General features: G+C 38.3%; 3 protein-coding genes across 11 annotated transcripts; all 3 read left to right on the top strand.

Moving 5' to 3' along the window:
- Positions 1-209: 209 nt before the first annotated feature.
- On the top strand, positions 210-1,260 carry LOC124640589 (DNA-directed RNA polymerases I, II, and III subunit RPABC2). Its single transcript, XM_047178416.1, has 2 exons — positions 210-596; positions 761-1,260. The coding sequence occupies exons 1-2, from the start codon at positions 389-391 to the stop codon at positions 946-948; spliced, it is 396 nt and encodes a 131-aa protein (XP_047034372.1). The 5' UTR covers positions 210-388; the 3' UTR covers positions 949-1,260.
- A 4,483-nt stretch (positions 1,261-5,743) lies between these two features.
- On the top strand, positions 5,744-14,985 carry LOC124640741 (sarcalumenin). Of its 7 annotated transcripts, none has more exons than XM_047178644.1 (11): positions 5,744-5,899; positions 6,178-6,332; positions 9,038-9,124; positions 10,674-10,961; positions 11,242-11,942; positions 12,149-12,470; positions 12,544-12,716; positions 12,829-13,020; positions 13,526-13,789; positions 13,980-14,143; positions 14,249-14,985. In XM_047178644.1, exons 2-11 carry the CDS (start codon positions 6,251-6,253, stop codon positions 14,457-14,459), a joined length of 2,484 nt encoding a protein of 827 aa, XP_047034600.1. In that variant the 5' UTR covers positions 5,744-5,899; positions 6,178-6,250; the 3' UTR covers positions 14,460-14,985. The 7 variants fall into 7 exon arrangements, with proteins under 7 accessions (XP_047034600.1, XP_047034602.1, XP_047034606.1 ...); XM_047178646.1 differs by having other exon boundaries at positions 5,775-5,899; positions 6,154-6,332; XM_047178650.1 differs by having other exon boundaries at positions 5,780-5,899; positions 6,159-6,332.
- A 532-nt stretch (positions 14,986-15,517) lies between these two features.
- On the top strand, positions 15,518-17,027 carry LOC124640710 (protein Abitram). Of its 3 annotated transcripts, none has more exons than XM_047178603.1 (2): positions 15,518-15,691; positions 16,243-17,027. In XM_047178603.1, exon 2 carries the CDS (start codon positions 16,458-16,460, stop codon positions 17,010-17,012), a length of 555 nt encoding a protein of 184 aa, XP_047034559.1. In that variant the 5' UTR covers positions 15,518-15,691; positions 16,243-16,457; the 3' UTR covers positions 17,013-17,027. The 3 variants fall into 3 exon arrangements, with proteins under 3 accessions (XP_047034559.1, XP_047034557.1, XP_047034558.1); XM_047178601.1 differs by lacking the exon at positions 15,518-15,691 and adding an exon at positions 15,728-15,985; XM_047178602.1 differs by lacking the exon at positions 15,518-15,691 and adding an exon at positions 15,749-15,989.
- The last annotated feature ends 134 nt before the right edge of the window (positions 17,028-17,161 follow it).

Raw genomic sequence — 17,161 nt, 5'->3', positions numbered from 1 at the left:
ATATAGCCTGTCACCCGAGTACCTGTAGCTTTTAACAGTGAAGTATATCAAATGGTCTATCTATAACATAACACTAATTATAATAATCTTTAATTATTTTACCAATATAATATAAAAACCATATTAACTATCATTTTACATTAATTACTAAACATAACTAACAAAAATAGAACTGCTGCGAAACGCGCAGACTGCACGAAACTTGACGAAACTACGTCAATCCTTATTTATTGTCAATGTCATGTTCTTAATTCGACAAGTGCTCTGTGGTTATAAAGCTAACCTCAAAAAATTTAGTTTGTTTTCTAAAATACAGAAAACAAACACCTTTTAATTCAAGAAACTGCTATTTTAATCTTACTTCGACTGTTAATAAGATCTAAATACTATGGCTGACGAGGAATATGAGGCAGAGGACGCGGGAGCAGACTACGACGACATCGCTGAGGAAGATGACAACATTGAGGAAACTGAGGAGCAGGAGGAAGAAGGTTACGTCCAATGCCTGGCGCCAGGTCAAGCTGGAGGGGGCGTCGAGAAATCTAAACGCATCACTACGCGGTACATGACTAAATATGAACGAGCTAGAGTTTTAGGTAAGGTTATGGTTTGATGATTTGAAATTCGAATACTGTATTTCGCTTATTACCACCAAATTAAAGAAGAATATAAGTATTTCAAATTATAGATACTGAAATGATAATATACTGAGTTCACTATATTATTTATTGTTTACATGACTTGAATGTTATTTTTCCAGGTACAAGAGCATTACAAATCGCGATGTGTGCCCCAGTAATGGTGGAGCTGGAAGGCGAGACAGATCCTCTACAAATAGCAATGAAAGAACTGAAGCATGGCAAGATTCCAATCATCATAAGACGGTACCTTCCGGATCATTCCTATGAAGACTGGAGTATAGACGAACTTATCATAATAGATCATTAAGACCAGTAGGACATAGCTCTTGTAAATTTCTTAAAATGTTGGAAATTCAAAGCCAATACTAAGGAACATGCTGTTTTGTATTCATGTTAAACACCTTGATTTCTGTAAAACATTTTTATATCTGTGTTAATTACAAAATTGTCCTTTATTATAGACAATCAATACCTAGTTTCATAAGACAACATATCAATACATACACTCCAGTAAACCCTGCCCCATGTTCGTAAAAGAAATAAATGTATTTCCCTGATTCTTTTAATTCTTAGGTAATATAATAGTTGTAAGTAATAAATTAAGATTTTAAATTTTGTATTGTGGTCTTTTTTTATTAATTATATTCCACAACTGAATTCTCGAGACTTAGTGTACATGTGGCCTATAAAACCCTCATTCTGTCACCCTCTGAAACCTAAAAAGGGTCTCTGCAAAGAATTCCATGAGGCCAAAGTTTGTGTATGTTCCATGAAAACTGTACCTACTTACATCTGTACATATTGACTGCCTCGTTGGGCTAGCTGCCGCATAGCGCGGCTACTGTGCACGAGTTCGCAGGTTCGAATTCCGGGTCGGGCCGAAATCGCTTTGTGGATAGAATTTTTCACAAAGCAACCAGGAGCTTGGAAGTTGGCGATTGATACACCCGTGCATCGGAGAGCACGTTATGCCTGCACCATCACTCCGGTCGTGTCAGATTGCTGTCCCACCGGGCTATGAGAATGAAGGAATATTTATTTATTTAAACTTTATTACGAATGGCCCATAGATAAATACATTAAAAGTAAAATTTGGAGGATTCTATAATTATCCCTATATAATTTAATAAGGCGGCCAACCGTCCCGCATTCTGCGGGACCGTCCCGTAATGACAGTTGCAATCCCGCATTGCAATATTTAATAAAATAGTCCCGCAAATCGTCTAAGGCGTCCCGCATGTCCCGCATTCCTCGTTTCCCATCGCTTTGCTCGCATAAAGGTGTTCCACATCAAAATACGAATGACGAGATGCGGTGCGGCGCCGTTGCTACCGCAGGCAGTGTATCATCAAGCATGTGTGTGTGTGTGTGTGTACGGCTGCGCGCGTGCGTCCGTGTGTTCATGCCGCATGCGTTTACGTGAGTTTCCCGGAGTTTTCATTGTTTTGTTTCGCGCGCCAAGTGCAAGAGAGACAGAGACAAAAAAGGCTCAAGTTCAAAGAGCGCTAGTGTATGCAATAGTCTTTGATTATATAAATGTCTAGATGGAGTGTCGCCCTACAATCACAACATAGACAATGAGGCAAAAATTGTATGCATGTGTGCGTGAATTTTCCTTAATGAACAGCTTATGGACATCCGAAAAGTCTTCACTAAAAGTAGAAACATTACGTGCAATGCTAATTATAAAATTCAATATGGGCAGCTGTGAAAACTTTTTGGACATTCTGAACCAAAACCCAGACCTATTAAAAAAATGTCACTCATGTGAAAAATATGATTTTAAAAATAAATGTTAATTCGGTAGTGGTGTTGTTTGTTTCTAATTTAAGTACACCATTAACAATTCCAACAAATCCTAATTCTTATTGCGGATAGGGGTGGGTGTCCCGCAATGACTTACTATAAAGTTGGCCGCCTTACTAATTTAATAATGTCAAAATTGAATAGAAATTAATTCGCAATCTGGTCACAGACTACATAAAATGTAGTAAGAGAAATTGCAGGGCCGACAGGTTTAACCTGCTCTCCAAGATAGGGCTCTAGCAATACCAATACCCAGCCCCGGATCTTCAATTTTTTTTAAGCGGGGCAAAAACTGAAAAATTCCGCCCCGCCTACCTACCTACTTATGTTTATTTTCACCAACGAAAGTCACTTTTTTGGTAGGTAAATGACTTTAAAAAAAGTGTCCAAATCATTGTAGGATCAAACTGTTGGCCAGGTTTAAGTTATGAAAGTCGAGACAGAATAATGCAATTATTGTAAAAAGGAGATGGCCAAAAAAAAACCCAGAGTCGACAGGAACTTCATATGTATGATTGGATTCAGTATAATTTGTGGATTTTAAAAAGTATTTCAAAACATCTAAAAACCATGGGGTTCTCTTTTTATAACGTTTTTTCGATCAAGATTTTAGTTCACAAAAAAGTTTACTTTTACTGTTTGATGTTCGTTAGAAGTTGAATGCAGACTCGTGATTGGACCGTTTTACATTGCTAAGTCATTTGTTATATTTGACAATGTCACATGGCGCGATTTTCAAAGACAATTTCTCCAAAAACATTTCATAGCCAGTTGTGAAGGTTGCATGTAACTGCGAAACCTCTCCAAGTAGGTAAGGTCGGTGCTTAATCGTATCTGGAGTGGTTAAATACAAGACCTTTTAATCACCAGGCCAACTCTGAAACTATGGGGTTGTTACTAGTGGCTTGTATAATGTTAGTTTACTTTGCTTTTTTATGTCCCTTGATGTTAATAATCTTTAAAATCAACATATATTCAACATAACCTATTTTTGCGATAATATGAAATAGCTCCTATACCCCATGGATTTCAGTCTGGATTTTTTGGCACCATCAAAGGTCTATCATAAAGAACCTATTGGTAACCATTTCATTGCTGTCGATTCTGGGTTTTTTTTCTATGAAAATTTGGCCATCTCCTTTGCGCGAGCGAAAGAAGCGCGCAATTTTTTTTAATTTTGGGACACAAAGAGTTAATATATTTTAAAAAGCGCTGTAAAGTAACAAGCAGTCAGAAGCGCAAACTTTTTTGTTTTTGAGGACGCCATAAATAATATTTTTGACTAAGTACACTGTAAAGCCACGAACTTTTTTAAATTATTTGTTTAAAGACTCACAAATTTAACTGGGAATTATTTTCAAATAAAAAGAAACCGTGATAAGAGCGAGTGCCATTTGTGTTCGTTGATTCGGTGTGTCAATAAAAATAATAAAACAATCAGAAAAATAGCACATACATTGTCATTTAGCGAGCGAGAATTTTTTCACTTATTTGGAGGATGTTAAAAGTGAAAAATAATCAAAATGATCAATTAAATAAAGCGAAGGTGACTTTTTTAGAAACTTTGCTTATCAGTATCATGATACAATGGAACTTCCTTATCAAACGGGTGTAATTTTTTCGAAATTTCCTGGTGGTGGGGCGCCCCTGAGACATACAACACACCCTGCACCATAGGTTAAGACGGCCCTGTAGGTAGGTAACTTTATGGTATTCTGTGATGTAGGATTTAAAATCAGGCAGCCATCTGATTTTGCCGCCCCCTGTATTTGCCGCCCGGGGCATGGGCCCCGGCTTGGCCCCCCCTAGATCCGGGGCTGCCAATACCTATTCAGATTTGGGGGTTTTGAAACGTTCAGTCTATATAAAAATAAAAAAATGGTACCTAGGACTGTTCCTTGAGGTACTCCTTGAGGTACTATTGGGAACCTTAGTTATGATAATTATATGAATGGATCTAAGGAAGCAGGTATGTAGCATGAGCTCTGAGTATGAATATAGATTATAGGAAGACTTAAGAGATGATGGATGGGCTGCCTGAAAGATGACAGCAATAAGAAGGGAGTAAGTGTGAGTATGACAAGTGACAGGAAGGAATGGAAGCGGAAGACTTTCTTTGCGGACCCAAAATAAACTTGGGAACCGGGCAAAAAGAAGAAAAAGAGGAGCTCGTGGTTATAGTAACAGCCGCACGATTGTTGAATATTGTTTCGATTTTATGAGGTGGTTGGCATTTATATTCTTGGGTACATGTTCAAAGAAAACCTGTCAACTTGTGTAATTATACCGATAATAGTTTGGCGGCGTTTGGCTCTTGATAATGCCATTAAATACTATATAACTGAAAGGTAATTAAATCGGTAAACCATAAAATAAATCACAAGGGTTCATAATATATGATTTAGTTTGAGATAGGTATGTTTAGTTTTACTTAGTTAAAGTGTCCATAATACCCCTAGAGATGGTTTGTCAGACGTTTCCGAGTTTCCGACGTTATGTCTAGAATTTACAGAATAGTATAGGTATAATAATGAAATGATTTTCATAATTTATGAGTTAACAGTTTGCCTTCCAGGTAAAATATGAGTCTTTCCTCGAAAATATATACCAGTAGGTAAGTGTTGTTATGACACCTGCGGCACAAGGACTATCTACAAATAGCCGCGAATGAAAACTATATTTGCGTAGGCAATGGCTTTGAGGATGTCACTGCACCAAGTGCAGTAATTTCGCAAGCGACATGCTGATATATTATAACGGTGGATCTCACCACGAGCAGGGCTTCACCACGAGCCAACAGATTTTGTACGTCGACAAGTATTAATGCTATGTGAACGCAACCAACATCTCGCTTGTCTTATTACGTTATTCAAAGCCATTTGGCCCGTTCCTTTTGTATATTATCTAATCTAAGACAAAATTAAATGACAATTAACGTCGGCAGACGTCATCGGCGCAGTGATGCGGAAAACTATTGCCTCCTGAAATAATTGAATAACGTATCTCTTGAAAATCTTGTGGAAAAGCGTTTGGTTAGTTCCCAAATATTCAGATTGGACTTTGGAACTGTGTTGGGTTGATGATGACTATTAGCTATTTCTCCCATTCAAAAATGGTTTTCGAAATTATTTGCATAGTCTCTTATAACGTGATGAGTCTTATTTTTAATCGTTTGTTTCTCTTAATGTCGTTATGATGGACAAGATGTTGAGTATTAGACCAGCTGCAGGTTACAATAATATACAGTTGGAACACGTGGATTATAAACAAAATAAGCTTTATTGAGGCGTCCAGGTAGTTGAGGCTGGAAGCGCGGGCGCCGCCGCGTGTCGTGGGCTGCGCTTGGCACGCGCACCGCGCTGAATGTCGCTGAAAGCTCCGGCGCGGGGAGAGCCTCGCGCTCTCGCCAGTACCCCTCCGACCAGCGATGCTGTGCTGTCTCCGGAAATAGAGTACGTCCGTCGTCTTTACGTGCAGTGTCGCGTACCGCTTGCCGCTGCAGCCAATATTTTAGCCATTGAAACGCGGTTAATAATAGAGTTGTCGTTTAACAATTTATGTCTTTCTACTTTATTTATTTGGCTACTCGTCTTTCGATTCGGTCATTATTAACCGCGGTTTAATGGTAACGGTCTCAACCCGAGTTGCATTCCTGTGGGAATGCGAGTCGTGTTAGCCGACGAATTAAGTGGATTCGCTCATTCAGTGTAGATGTGTACAACGTCCTTAGATTGGCCGACCAGGTGCGCGAGTGTGTGTGCAAATGACTGATAGCCCAGCACAGCGGGCTTAACTTGAACAACATGTGGAGCAAAGGATTCACGCTATGGAGGATAATGCTGTGCATGTTGTTGGCAGTGTCGGCTTGTGCCGCGGTGGTGCGAGGTGAGTCCAGGCCGCCGCCGCTCGCAGAGTGGGAGCCGGCACATCTTCGCTCGAACTCTGCGTCACTACATCGTTGCTATTTTCGGCGTAACTTGCGCTGAAATTATGTAAAAAGCTCACGTATGTGCTCTATTTTTGGCGATAACCTTAGGTGAAGTTTTGTATGACAAAATGATCTAGTGACCGAGTTATAAACAGGATTTGTCTATTCTCTGCTGTGTTTATCGGGCTGATTTGAGTGAAGGTAGAGCGCCGCCAGCCGCTTCGTTACATCGCAAAGCTAGATACGTAAATAGAAATACAGGGATTTGTCGTTGTGCGTCGCCATCTTGTGAAAAACGATAGGATCGTGACGACATTATAAAAGTATGACATGGATCTAGGTCACGTCATAATTGCATGGTACCCTCTCGATTCTCGTAACCGTACATAATACCCAAAGTTAAGAACTAAATGTTTCTTAATGCAGATAAGACAGTAAATCAGTATTTGGTTTACGTCCAACTAGACCGCCTAGAGTAGCGTAACTCTTTAGGTGACCGTCAAATTTAAATTAACCTGTTCTTCAATTTGTATCGGGCACATTTTTCTGAAATACTGTTCACATGATTATTTAGTACCCAGGTACCAGTGAACTGAGGAAAAAATCAAAAATCTGCCTTTCACGTCCCCAAACTGTTGCAATTAAACCTATCAGATCTCAAACGTCCCTCCCAAAAACACCTTTGCGGATACAGTAGAAAGTATTTGCTATACATTTTTCAGTAGGCTTGTATGTTCACTCGCTGCAGGCAGCCACATGTAAGTCAATGTCAGCTAGCATAGCAGGCAACATAAAACACAAACAGCTCTACTTTGAAGAGCGACACACCAAGGCCGGCAATAAACCGCTCGGTGAAAATACTAATGTGAAAATTCAAGAAGACTCAAACATATCTTTCAACTATAATTTTACTTTCCGCTTGAAATTACATTTTAATGAATGAGAAAAAGATAAGTGCTGTTATTATTTTTGTGTCGCTTTCAAACCACTCCAATGTTAAAGAGACTGTAGGTACTAAAACCATGTAACATTGACTTATTGCAATAACGTGGCCTGCACAAAATAAACAAGCAGAAATTATAATGAAACGATAAGAAGGTGGCTAATGGATTGAATAATTATTAATGAACTGTAGGTAATACCCTTGATAGACAGAAGTATAGCAAAGATGAGAAATGAAGATGATTCATATTTGACGTATCTACAGCTGGTGATGACGCAAGCGAGCACAATAAATTTTGATTTAATGATGGTTCTTTTGATGAAAAACCTATGAAGTTCATAAACTGTTTAAAATGGAGCACCTCATGAGCAAAATCTCAAAGATGATAATAACAATATGATGTTAATTAGGTATACTTTACCTCATGCCATGCCCTTTCTCAACTATGTTTAAATTAGGCGTTAGTTATAGTAAACGTAAAAGTATTTACATAGAGAGATTTATTTTTCATTGGCTTCAAACCTAATTGGAAACACGATACTCCACGGTTTGTTTAGTTTGCAGACTTCCAGTTTTTATACTAAAATAAATATGTTATAAATGACTAAGATTCCCTTTTGTCTGAGGTATGAGTCTGGTCTCATCATCATTATAATTCTTGGCTAAAAGACCTCCAACGCTGAATCTTTATCTGACCACTTCGTTGGTAACCGTCCTATTCTGCGATGGAGCTTCTATCAGCCATCCTTGGTGAGACATGGCCGGCTTATTGCCATTTCAACGAGCTCATCTACTGGGCTATGTCTCTCGATATGAAATGCAACTATGGTCTCCAATAGGGTAGTGTCCAGGGTCGAAATAATGAAATAATATTTAGTCCGCTTTTTAGATAATCAAAAAATATTGGATACGTATTTTTTCTTTTTTTAATTAAACATAAAATGACAAAGATAATACACTTCAAAAATTAGGAGTGGGGGCCTTTTACGTCACAGTGTCCTGAAAATTGTAGCAACTTGTGACGTCACACTCAACTTTATCACGCTATATCTTAACAAGTTCTGATCCAATTTAAAAAAGAAAAAATACGTATCGCTTAATTTTGGACAATCTACAAGACGGACTAATTATTATTTTTTAGGAAACTAGCCTATTGTATGTAGCAATCATGGTTGAAAATGACAGGTAGGTATGACTGACTCATTTTCTGTCTTCCGAAATTTGTAGAGGTAAAGATTGAGTTTAACAAAACACGCTTTAATAATGCTGCCATGCATTCCAGACGCAACGTGGATAAACGCAAGGCTGACTCATTCGATCCTTTTCTAATATAGTCTTTATTTTGTTGGTGAATCAATTTATCTCCGTACGATTGGCTAGGGAAATTAATATTCAGCCAACAATCTCTGAAAAAGTAGGTAACATAAAAATTGACTGAAGACTGAAGTCACAAACGAATTTTGTGAGGCACGTTATTTATTTTAATTCGAATTTAGACCGCTGTTAGAATTTTTATTAAAGGTTTATTTGTACTCGAAACAATAAAATAGACACATCCCGTTTCAGAGAAGAGTTTCAAACACATTATTATATTTCTTGTAAAATTTCGATAGAGCTCTTTTTGTTCTTCCAACTGTCATCATACCCTACATAAGTAGTTGATAGTAGATGCTGTTACCGGTGGATTTTATGTATGTAATTTAATGCTTATTTTTCCAGCCGACGACGAAGTACCATCTGAGTCACAATGCCGGCCATACATCGAAAAAGCTCTCAAGGAGCTGGAGTCAGGAGATGTGGAACCAGGTAAAAGCATTTAAACTGCTTGTCGTTTATTAACAAACACTTATTCAACCAACTAATGAGTGGACTATGTAGGTAAAATATACAGGAATGTTTGGCGCTAAAACCTACCGATATTTAATAAAATGAAGGATTTCAAAAAAAATCTAAGTACCTAATTTAGTACTCCTTTGTAAGTAAAAATATTTGACCATGCCCAACATTTTTTCTGATAATCAAATCCTCTTGTTCGATGATCTTCTGAAAATCAAGCATATCGCGTCCAAATTTGCTTATTCGCATTTTTTCAGCTACTATTTGCGTGATGAACGTGTAGTAAACTTTATTTAACGTGACCTCAACGGAACCAGGAATACTGTCGGATTGACACGAGTTTGCTGGTGTTGAGATGTCGGATCTATTTTAATTGCAGTAACGTTCGCGCGTCATCGATATTACCGACTCTAGGTCACCGTATATATTTTTTCCATTGTACCTAATTATTTTCATTCATCTGTGCTTAAAGACTAGTGTGAATGTGTGAATGACGGCTTGCAGAAAGAAAAGTTATGCAATAGAGGAACACATAGTTAGATATATCAAAAGAATAATTCCAAGACTGATTTTTTAAGATCCGAAGATGATTAGATCTCTCGCCATGGATCATTATATTAAACCATAGAACACTACAATCACCACACACATGGCACGCAAAATATAATATGTTGTTGCTGCCCTTTTGAAAAGAGGAAAGCAGCCAAACCATCCACATCATTGTTGTAGGCAATAAAGCTACACGAAGCTTTGCGCAACACGTCTAGGATATGTTACAAAATTATTATATTCGGGGCATGTGTAAGAATTATTAACATGCTGTTTTATAGTCATTGTCCTCTAAAACGTATTGAGGCTGGGCCATCTAAAATTAAACAATTATTTATAAACCACGCAACGTAGAATTTCACTTGAGAGCGTCAAACCAGGGATGGGACGAACTGAAATCGCGACTTTGAAACGACTGGACAGACAGTCAAGGACGAACCAAACTGATGAATCATTACGTAAGCCTTAGTAACAAAGTTTCTGTGGAATATATCAATAAATTCCAAGAACACAATAACTGATAAATGTAAGCAATATATTTTGAAACTGGGTTAGTGTAGTTGGATAGTCGATATTATATCCGCTTGGTACTCTTGCGATCACCCACAACTCAAACAACGTGAGTAACAAGTAAATGAAATATCCACGATGAAATCTACTGAGCAGGATGTATCATAAATAGACTTTTAAATGGACTTTGGCAAGTCAACATTTAACGTTCAGCAAAATTATATTTTAAGAAACTTTCAATAGTGAAGAACATCCCATTATTGAAAGAACGATAACAATGAGCGTAGAAAAAATATCATAAATTTTCTGAATTGTTTTTTATACACTGATCGGTACATAGTCCACCAGGTGGACTCCACCTGTTTTACCTAGGTCGAACATATGCATAAAAATGCACAAATAAAACACAAATAGAAAGCACATCAGGATTAATTTATAACAAAACAAACTATAATTACAGACTCTGCCGAAAAAAACGACAGTGATGAAGTAAGTGTCGCCGACGGAGATGACACTAAAGAAGACAATTCAGCAGAAAATGGCGGAGAAGCGGCAGATAGCGCGGAAGACGATGCGCCGTCAGTAGAAATAGCTGACGAGCCTTACGTGTCACAAGCGTCCGTCGAGGAGTTACAAGCTGATGACACTGACTCGGGAGAGGCTGCAGACGATGGGGACAGCAAGGAACAACAGGCTGGTGATGCAGACAGTGGCGAAGCATCTGCTGAAGAAGAAACAACGAACCAAGGTGGGCATCACTATATTTAGCATAAATCTGCTCTGGAATGCGATTCCTAAATAAAGATGTATTAGCTAGCTGCTTGTTTATGAATGCTGTTTTAACCTCTTCCACATTGTTGTCATATTATACGAATATTTAACAAAGAAGTACTTTGTGACTTTAATAATAATTATTAAAACGCATCCACAAACTTAGTGTTACAATATTGTTTTGGTACAATTTTCCAGTTTGTGTCCAAGTTTGTATAAAATCTCTTAATATTAATTATACGTCTTCATAATTTTAGAAAGTGAAGAAGCTGAAGACGAGACCAAGGGTGACAGTAACGAAAAATCCCAAGAAGGATCCGAAGAAGACAGCCAGGAAGTGAAGGAAGAGGATAGCAAAGAAACCGAAGCAACTAGTCAAGAAGCAGATGACGACGACAAGTCTGCTGAAGCTGCAGACGCATCTGACGAAAATAAAGACGATGACGGTAAGACACAAGAAGAAGACGATGGATCTCAAGAAAAGGCTGACGAATCTCAAGAAGACGCAGACGATGAGCAAGACTCGAAAGAAGCTAAAGATGACGAATCTGGCGAAGAGAAAGCTGCCGACGAATCTGGCGAGCAAGATGCTTTAGCAGAAGACAAAGATGAATCGAACGAAGACCAAGACACAACTACTGAAGACAAAGATGATTCAGGAGAAGCTAAAGACGAGTCTGGTGAAGAGAAAGCCGATTCTGGAGAGGATACTGAGGAAGCAGCCGATGATAAGGAGTCAGTAGAAGAGAAAGATGAGTCGCAAGAGAAAGACGAGTCTGCAGAAGCTGAAGGAGGGGTAGAAGACAAGTCGCAAGAAGAGGAGGAGTCTGCAGCAGATAGCAAGGAGGAGGAAGATGGAGACAAGTCCGAGGAGGCCTCTGAAGCCGGGGAAGAGGCTGAAGCTGCTGGAGATGAAGGTTCGGAGGAGGAAGGAGCGCCTGAAGAAGATTTATTAATTGTAAGTATAACGTACTGTAGATTTTAGAATTATACCCATAGACATGTTAGAAATGCTTAACTTCTATCCCTAGATATGGCAATACATAATTATGTAACTTTCATGTTCCTACTATAGTCGCCTGAGTAAAACTTGTAATTTTAAATAGTCATTGTATAATCTAATAAGAAATTAGATAAAACTAATGCTTACAATTTTCATTACAGACTATTGATATTCCTGAAAACTTGAGATCTCGTGACCATATTACCAAAATTTTAAGGCTAGATGAAGAAGCGAGCGAAGATGAGTTAACTGTTGAAAAATCTGCCGACATCGTGCTCAGAGATTTGAAGAGGTTATACGAGAACTCCATTAAACCATTAGAAGGTCTTTACAAGTACAGGGATCTGAGTAACAGGCATTTTGGCGATCCTGAGATATTCTCGAAGCCTTTGGTACTCTTCATGGGTCCGTGGAGCGGTGGAAAATCTAGCATCCTGAACTACTTAACGGGGCTGGAGTTTACTGAATGGTCTCTTAGAACTGGTAAGACACCTTTAATATTACCAGTTTATGTATAAAGAGGGCTAATTCTATAACGTCATATTGTTATCTTTAGGGGCGGAACCATCACCTGCATATTTCAACATTCTAATGCACGGCAAAGAACCACAAGTGCTGGACGGCACTCAGCTGGCAGCTGATTGGACTTTCTCCGGTCTTCAGAAATTCGGTCAAGGTCTGGAAGAGCGTCTGAGGGGCTTGAGATATCCCAGCAAAATATTAGAAAAGGTTTGTTTTATAATATTGATGATGGAGACTGCAATAAATCAAACACGACGAATTATATAGGAAGCAGATTGTTCCAATTTTCTTAGTATGAAATATCAATGTCTGTTCCCAGGTTAATATCGTGGAGATTCCTGGAATACTGGAAGTAAGGAAGCAAGTGTCCCGTGTATTCCCCTTCAACGACGCCTGCCAGTGGTTCATCGACCGCGCCGACATCATCTTCCTGGTCTATGATCCTTCCAAACTGGACGTGGGTCCCGAGACTGAAGCTATACTCGACCAACTCAAAGGCAGGGAGTCTCAGGTAAGTTCCGTTATGTAAAGCCCTTCTCAAATTCACATTAAAACGAAGAACACGATATATTTTTTAAAGTATGAAAGATGAATATTGCAGACCCGTTATAATTAAGAGGAAATACGTTTGCATGCCAGCATTCGTCCCATAGTATTAAGTATGCGTGAATAGTATATCTGTCATCAACTCATGATCGAGTAGAATTCACTGCCAGGTATATTTTAATCGACAATGCAACGAATTATCGATATGCGACCACGTAGGATTTATAAATAGGAGCATTCATTTGGTAAGATCTAATTATACAAGTCTAAATAGGGATGGTGGAATAATTATTAAGAACACATAGTAACAAAAACTTAGTTACCCACTAATGTGGACTTTCAGTCTGACATTCTTCCCTTCATAAAGTAGGAGCCACGAAAGATTTTGATTGTTCCCCAAGTCCCGATTTAAATAACGTGGAAACAATCCTAGAAATTCCTTGATTGTAACTTACCCATTGTCCGTTTAGACACGCATCGTGCTGAACAAGGCCGACACAGTGAAGCCGGAGGAACTGATGCGCGTGCAAAGCGCGCTGATCTGGAACATCTCGCCGCTGATGAGCTCCGCGCAGCCACCCGTCATGTACACGGTGTCACTGTGGTCCATGCCGTATGAGGCCGGAGCGCCAGTGCGTCTACTGCAAGCCCAGGAGAGAGAACTCCTGAGGGACTTGCGGCAAGCCATCGATAAGCGCATTGAGAATAAGATCGCAAGCGCTAGGAGATTCGCTGTGAGTAAACTGTCTTTTGTTATTTGATGCATGTGGCTGTTAACAAAAGAAAGAAATAGATTTCACGCAATAAATATCGGCAAAGTTTATAGTAATAGGAGATAAATTAAATGTTTCCATAAATTGAATTTTGTGGCACATCATCATGTACTAGAAATATTCCATTTAATAATGTTTTTATTTGCAACAGGTTCGCGTGAGGAACCACGCTAAGATGGTTGACTGCTACCTGACCACGTATTACAACCACAAGACAATATTCGGCAACAGGAAGATCATTGCCGATGCCATCATTGAAAACCCTCAGAACTACCACATCTATGAGGGTCTTAGCACACTCACCAATATTTCCAGGTAACATATTAGTTTATTTATCCGAGGCAATGCATACGCTATCATTTATTTAGCAACAAGAAGTTAATTTTGAAAAATCTTCATAAAATATTTTCCTGTACACAGGTACGACCTGCCCGACCCCGAGACGTACCGGGATTTCTTCCGGTTGAATCCCCTGTTCGAGTTCCAGCAGCTATCGGCGACGTGCACGTACTTCCGAGGCTGCCCCATCACGCGGCTGGACGTGGCCATCGCTTACGACCTGCCCGAGCTTGTCGGCAAGTACAAGAAGATGGTGGAGACCGCTACGCCGCAGGGCATGCCCAAGAGTTGATGCCTCCGCGAACGAACGAACCCCGCACCACACTACACACCCGCTTTTTAATTTTAGCCAATTGGATTGGACATTTATTTTGGGCACATTTTGCATTTCTTCATCTAATCGGGCATCAAATCACTAGTTATTTTTCGTTACATCGCATTTCTTTATTTATCTGTAATTTATTTTGCTTTATACTCGCTTGTTCCTGTTTTTGAGATGAATGATGTCGTATCGTATGATTTATTGTGATTTTCTTCGTGCGTTTATTAGTGGTGATGATAGACAACGCAAGACAACTTCCAATCCTAATTATCAAGGTGTTTTTTATACATGTCTCAAAAATGCAATATATTACTAGTCATTATTGAAGTTGTTAGTTACTCTTGTATCTATTCTAAGGTATGTCAATGTAGGTATTCCTACTACTAGTTCTAATTAAATCCCGTACTTGAGCGGTGTTTGCCGTTATTATTTCTTTGTTAGTTATTAATGAGACACAATGTGACTATGTATTTAAGTAAAAACTAAATAAAAATCATCAGTGTTTTATTTGAATCCTGTTCAGAATTCATCATCTACCTGAAATTCCTGAAAACATGTTAAGTACTGCGACTATTAATTGGCTGTTTGGTTTTTCTCTTGAGAATATTTTTTTATACAGAATACCTGATCGTCTTTATAGATAAATTGAAAACGGAAACAAATGGTTCGTTGTTTATGTATCTAATAAAAAAAAAAGAACCAGTTTAACAATTCCTTTTAAATTTTTTAAAAGTCGACACTTTGGTCAGTGGGTCTGTGGGTCGTCTTCGGACACTATCCATTGCTGGCTGACGGGGTACTTGTGTATACTTTTTATACAAATCTACAAAATCCAAAAGTCCTCTCGATACTCAAGTTTCTACTGATATGGCGGCTCCACATTATTGCCGAGAATAAGGGATTTTCTTTTCATTATTTTCCTAGCCGATGCCTTCATGGCGCTGTTCTTGGTAAGTACGTTACTGGAAGGAACGGAGCGTCAAATCTTATGAACGTCATATAATTTTGAGATCGTATAACGAAACGTACTTGTCATCAACAATAAAAAAATCATAAAAAAAATAAACAATAAAAATGGAATAAAAGGAGAAAAGAAGTCAGTCAGATTATTATCCAAATGTCCCGAGAGATTTTAAAAACAATTAGTCCAGTTTGACTTTCTTGAACCAAGCCACTAAGGGGATCGGCGCAATTTTTTCTTGGTAAATATCTTCCTACCCTTTGTACTTTGTAAACAGCTAGTGACATGACATTGACAACGACTTCACTGACTGACACTGAAATAGACGTCAAAGCGCGAACAAATCTGCTGCAGATTTTCGTTGAGCTGTTTTAATTCCTTTATTAATACATACCAACTACGGTTGGACTAATATAAATATTTAAAAACACCATAACTTAATAAATACATAGTTATGCACACAGACTTAGCACCCCATTTACACACTGCCGAATGTAATGTTTTCATACGAAAGTTGATGGACTGTCACACCGAGGTAGGTAAGAAGTTAAAAATTAATTGCATAACAAATCAACTAGTTAAAGTTTAAACAACAAATATATCCTAAAAAATGTCTTGTTATATGTACATTGTTATATAAGTTTCGGATATTTATATCTTATCAAGATAATAACCTAATTTGAAGGTTAGGAATGTTAAAACTTTTTTAATTACCATGTAAACACGCTGTCACCAGACAATGTATAGTTTTATACACGTCTAACATGTTTGTACGTATGCATTTTGTTCCAGCATCCATTTAGAAAGTTCATGGGATATTGCAATGACTATGATCGGGATATGAGGAAATGTTTGAAAGCTGAGCGCCTTGCAAGACAAAAAGCTAACTTGGATGATTCTCGCAGACGTCACGCTGAGATTCGAGCCAGAATATTAGCTCAAGAAAAAGCTGCCCATTAAAATATAGAGAAATTGCATCTAAGAGCATTTATTAACAATACAATACAATGGAGACACCAACTGAGTTTAAAATATTAGATTCAATACCAGATTTAAACAACTTGAAGTCATTCACTGATAGATATTTTAGTAAAAGATATATTACAGATATTGATGGGATAAAGAACAATGATATTATGATAATGTTCCATTCAAACAGGATTGCTCTATTGAGCCTGGCTCCAAGTCATTTCTTTTTCAGTAAGGATCAAGAGTACAAACTTAATTTTACTGTAGGAAAGGTGGACAGGCTGAGAAACGCTGTCAAAGGCAAGAGCAAGAAAGGAGGTCAGCTTCTGAACCCCAAGTCTGTAGTTTGCAAGATAGAGTATAAAGATGGCACAAGTTTTGACGTGCCCTGTGGCATGAAGGGTACACTAATTGAAGTAAATGAAGAGCTGGTGAATCAACCGGAGCTTCTGAAGCAGTATCCGGATGCTGATGGTTACATTGCTATTATTCTGTCAAGTATAGCTATATCTGAAGCCACTAAAAGTGAACTATTGACTCATGATGAGTATTTAGAAGTATTGAATCGTTGTGAAACGAAAGATTTAGAATAGAACCTTTTTAATGTACTGATATTGTTTTATTTTATGAAATCCATGTTGTCTCAGCCTACAAAACGTCCACTGTTGGACAAGTGCCTCCCCCAGAGGATTTGCCTTAAGTCAACATGCTAGGCATACATATTGTTTAGTGAAATCTTATA

Source organism: Helicoverpa zea, chromosome 21 (assembly GCF_022581195.2).
Source record: "Helicoverpa zea isolate HzStark_Cry1AcR chromosome 21, ilHelZeax1.1, whole genome shotgun sequence".
Classification (NCBI taxonomy): domain Eukaryota; kingdom Metazoa; phylum Arthropoda; class Insecta; order Lepidoptera; family Noctuidae; genus Helicoverpa; species Helicoverpa zea.
This window is presented reverse-complemented; position numbering and strand designations above follow the sequence as displayed.

Excerpts from the sequence above, each read along its gene's own strand:
- LOC124640589 (XM_047178416.1), top strand. The coding sequence starts at position 389 with ATGGCTGACGAGGAATATGAGGCAGAGGACGCGGGAGCAGACTACGAC. Across the intron at positions 597-760 it reads TGAACGAGCTAGAGTTTTAG|GTACAAGAGCATTACAAATC; the intron begins GTAAGGTTATGG and ends TTATTTTTCCAG.
- LOC124640741 (XM_047178644.1), top strand. The coding sequence starts at position 6,251 with ATGTGGAGCAAAGGATTCACGCTATGGAGGATAATGCTGTGCATGTTG. Across the intron at positions 6,333-9,037 it reads TTGTGCCGCGGTGGTGCGAG|CCGACGACGAAGTACCATCT; the intron begins GTGAGTCCAGGC and ends TTATTTTTCCAG. Across the intron at positions 13,021-13,525 it reads TCAAAGGCAGGGAGTCTCAG|ACACGCATCGTGCTGAACAA; the intron begins GTAAGTTCCGTT and ends TTGTCCGTTTAG.
- LOC124640710 (XM_047178603.1), top strand. The coding sequence starts at position 16,458 with ATGGAGACACCAACTGAGTTTAAAATATTAGATTCAATACCAGATTTA.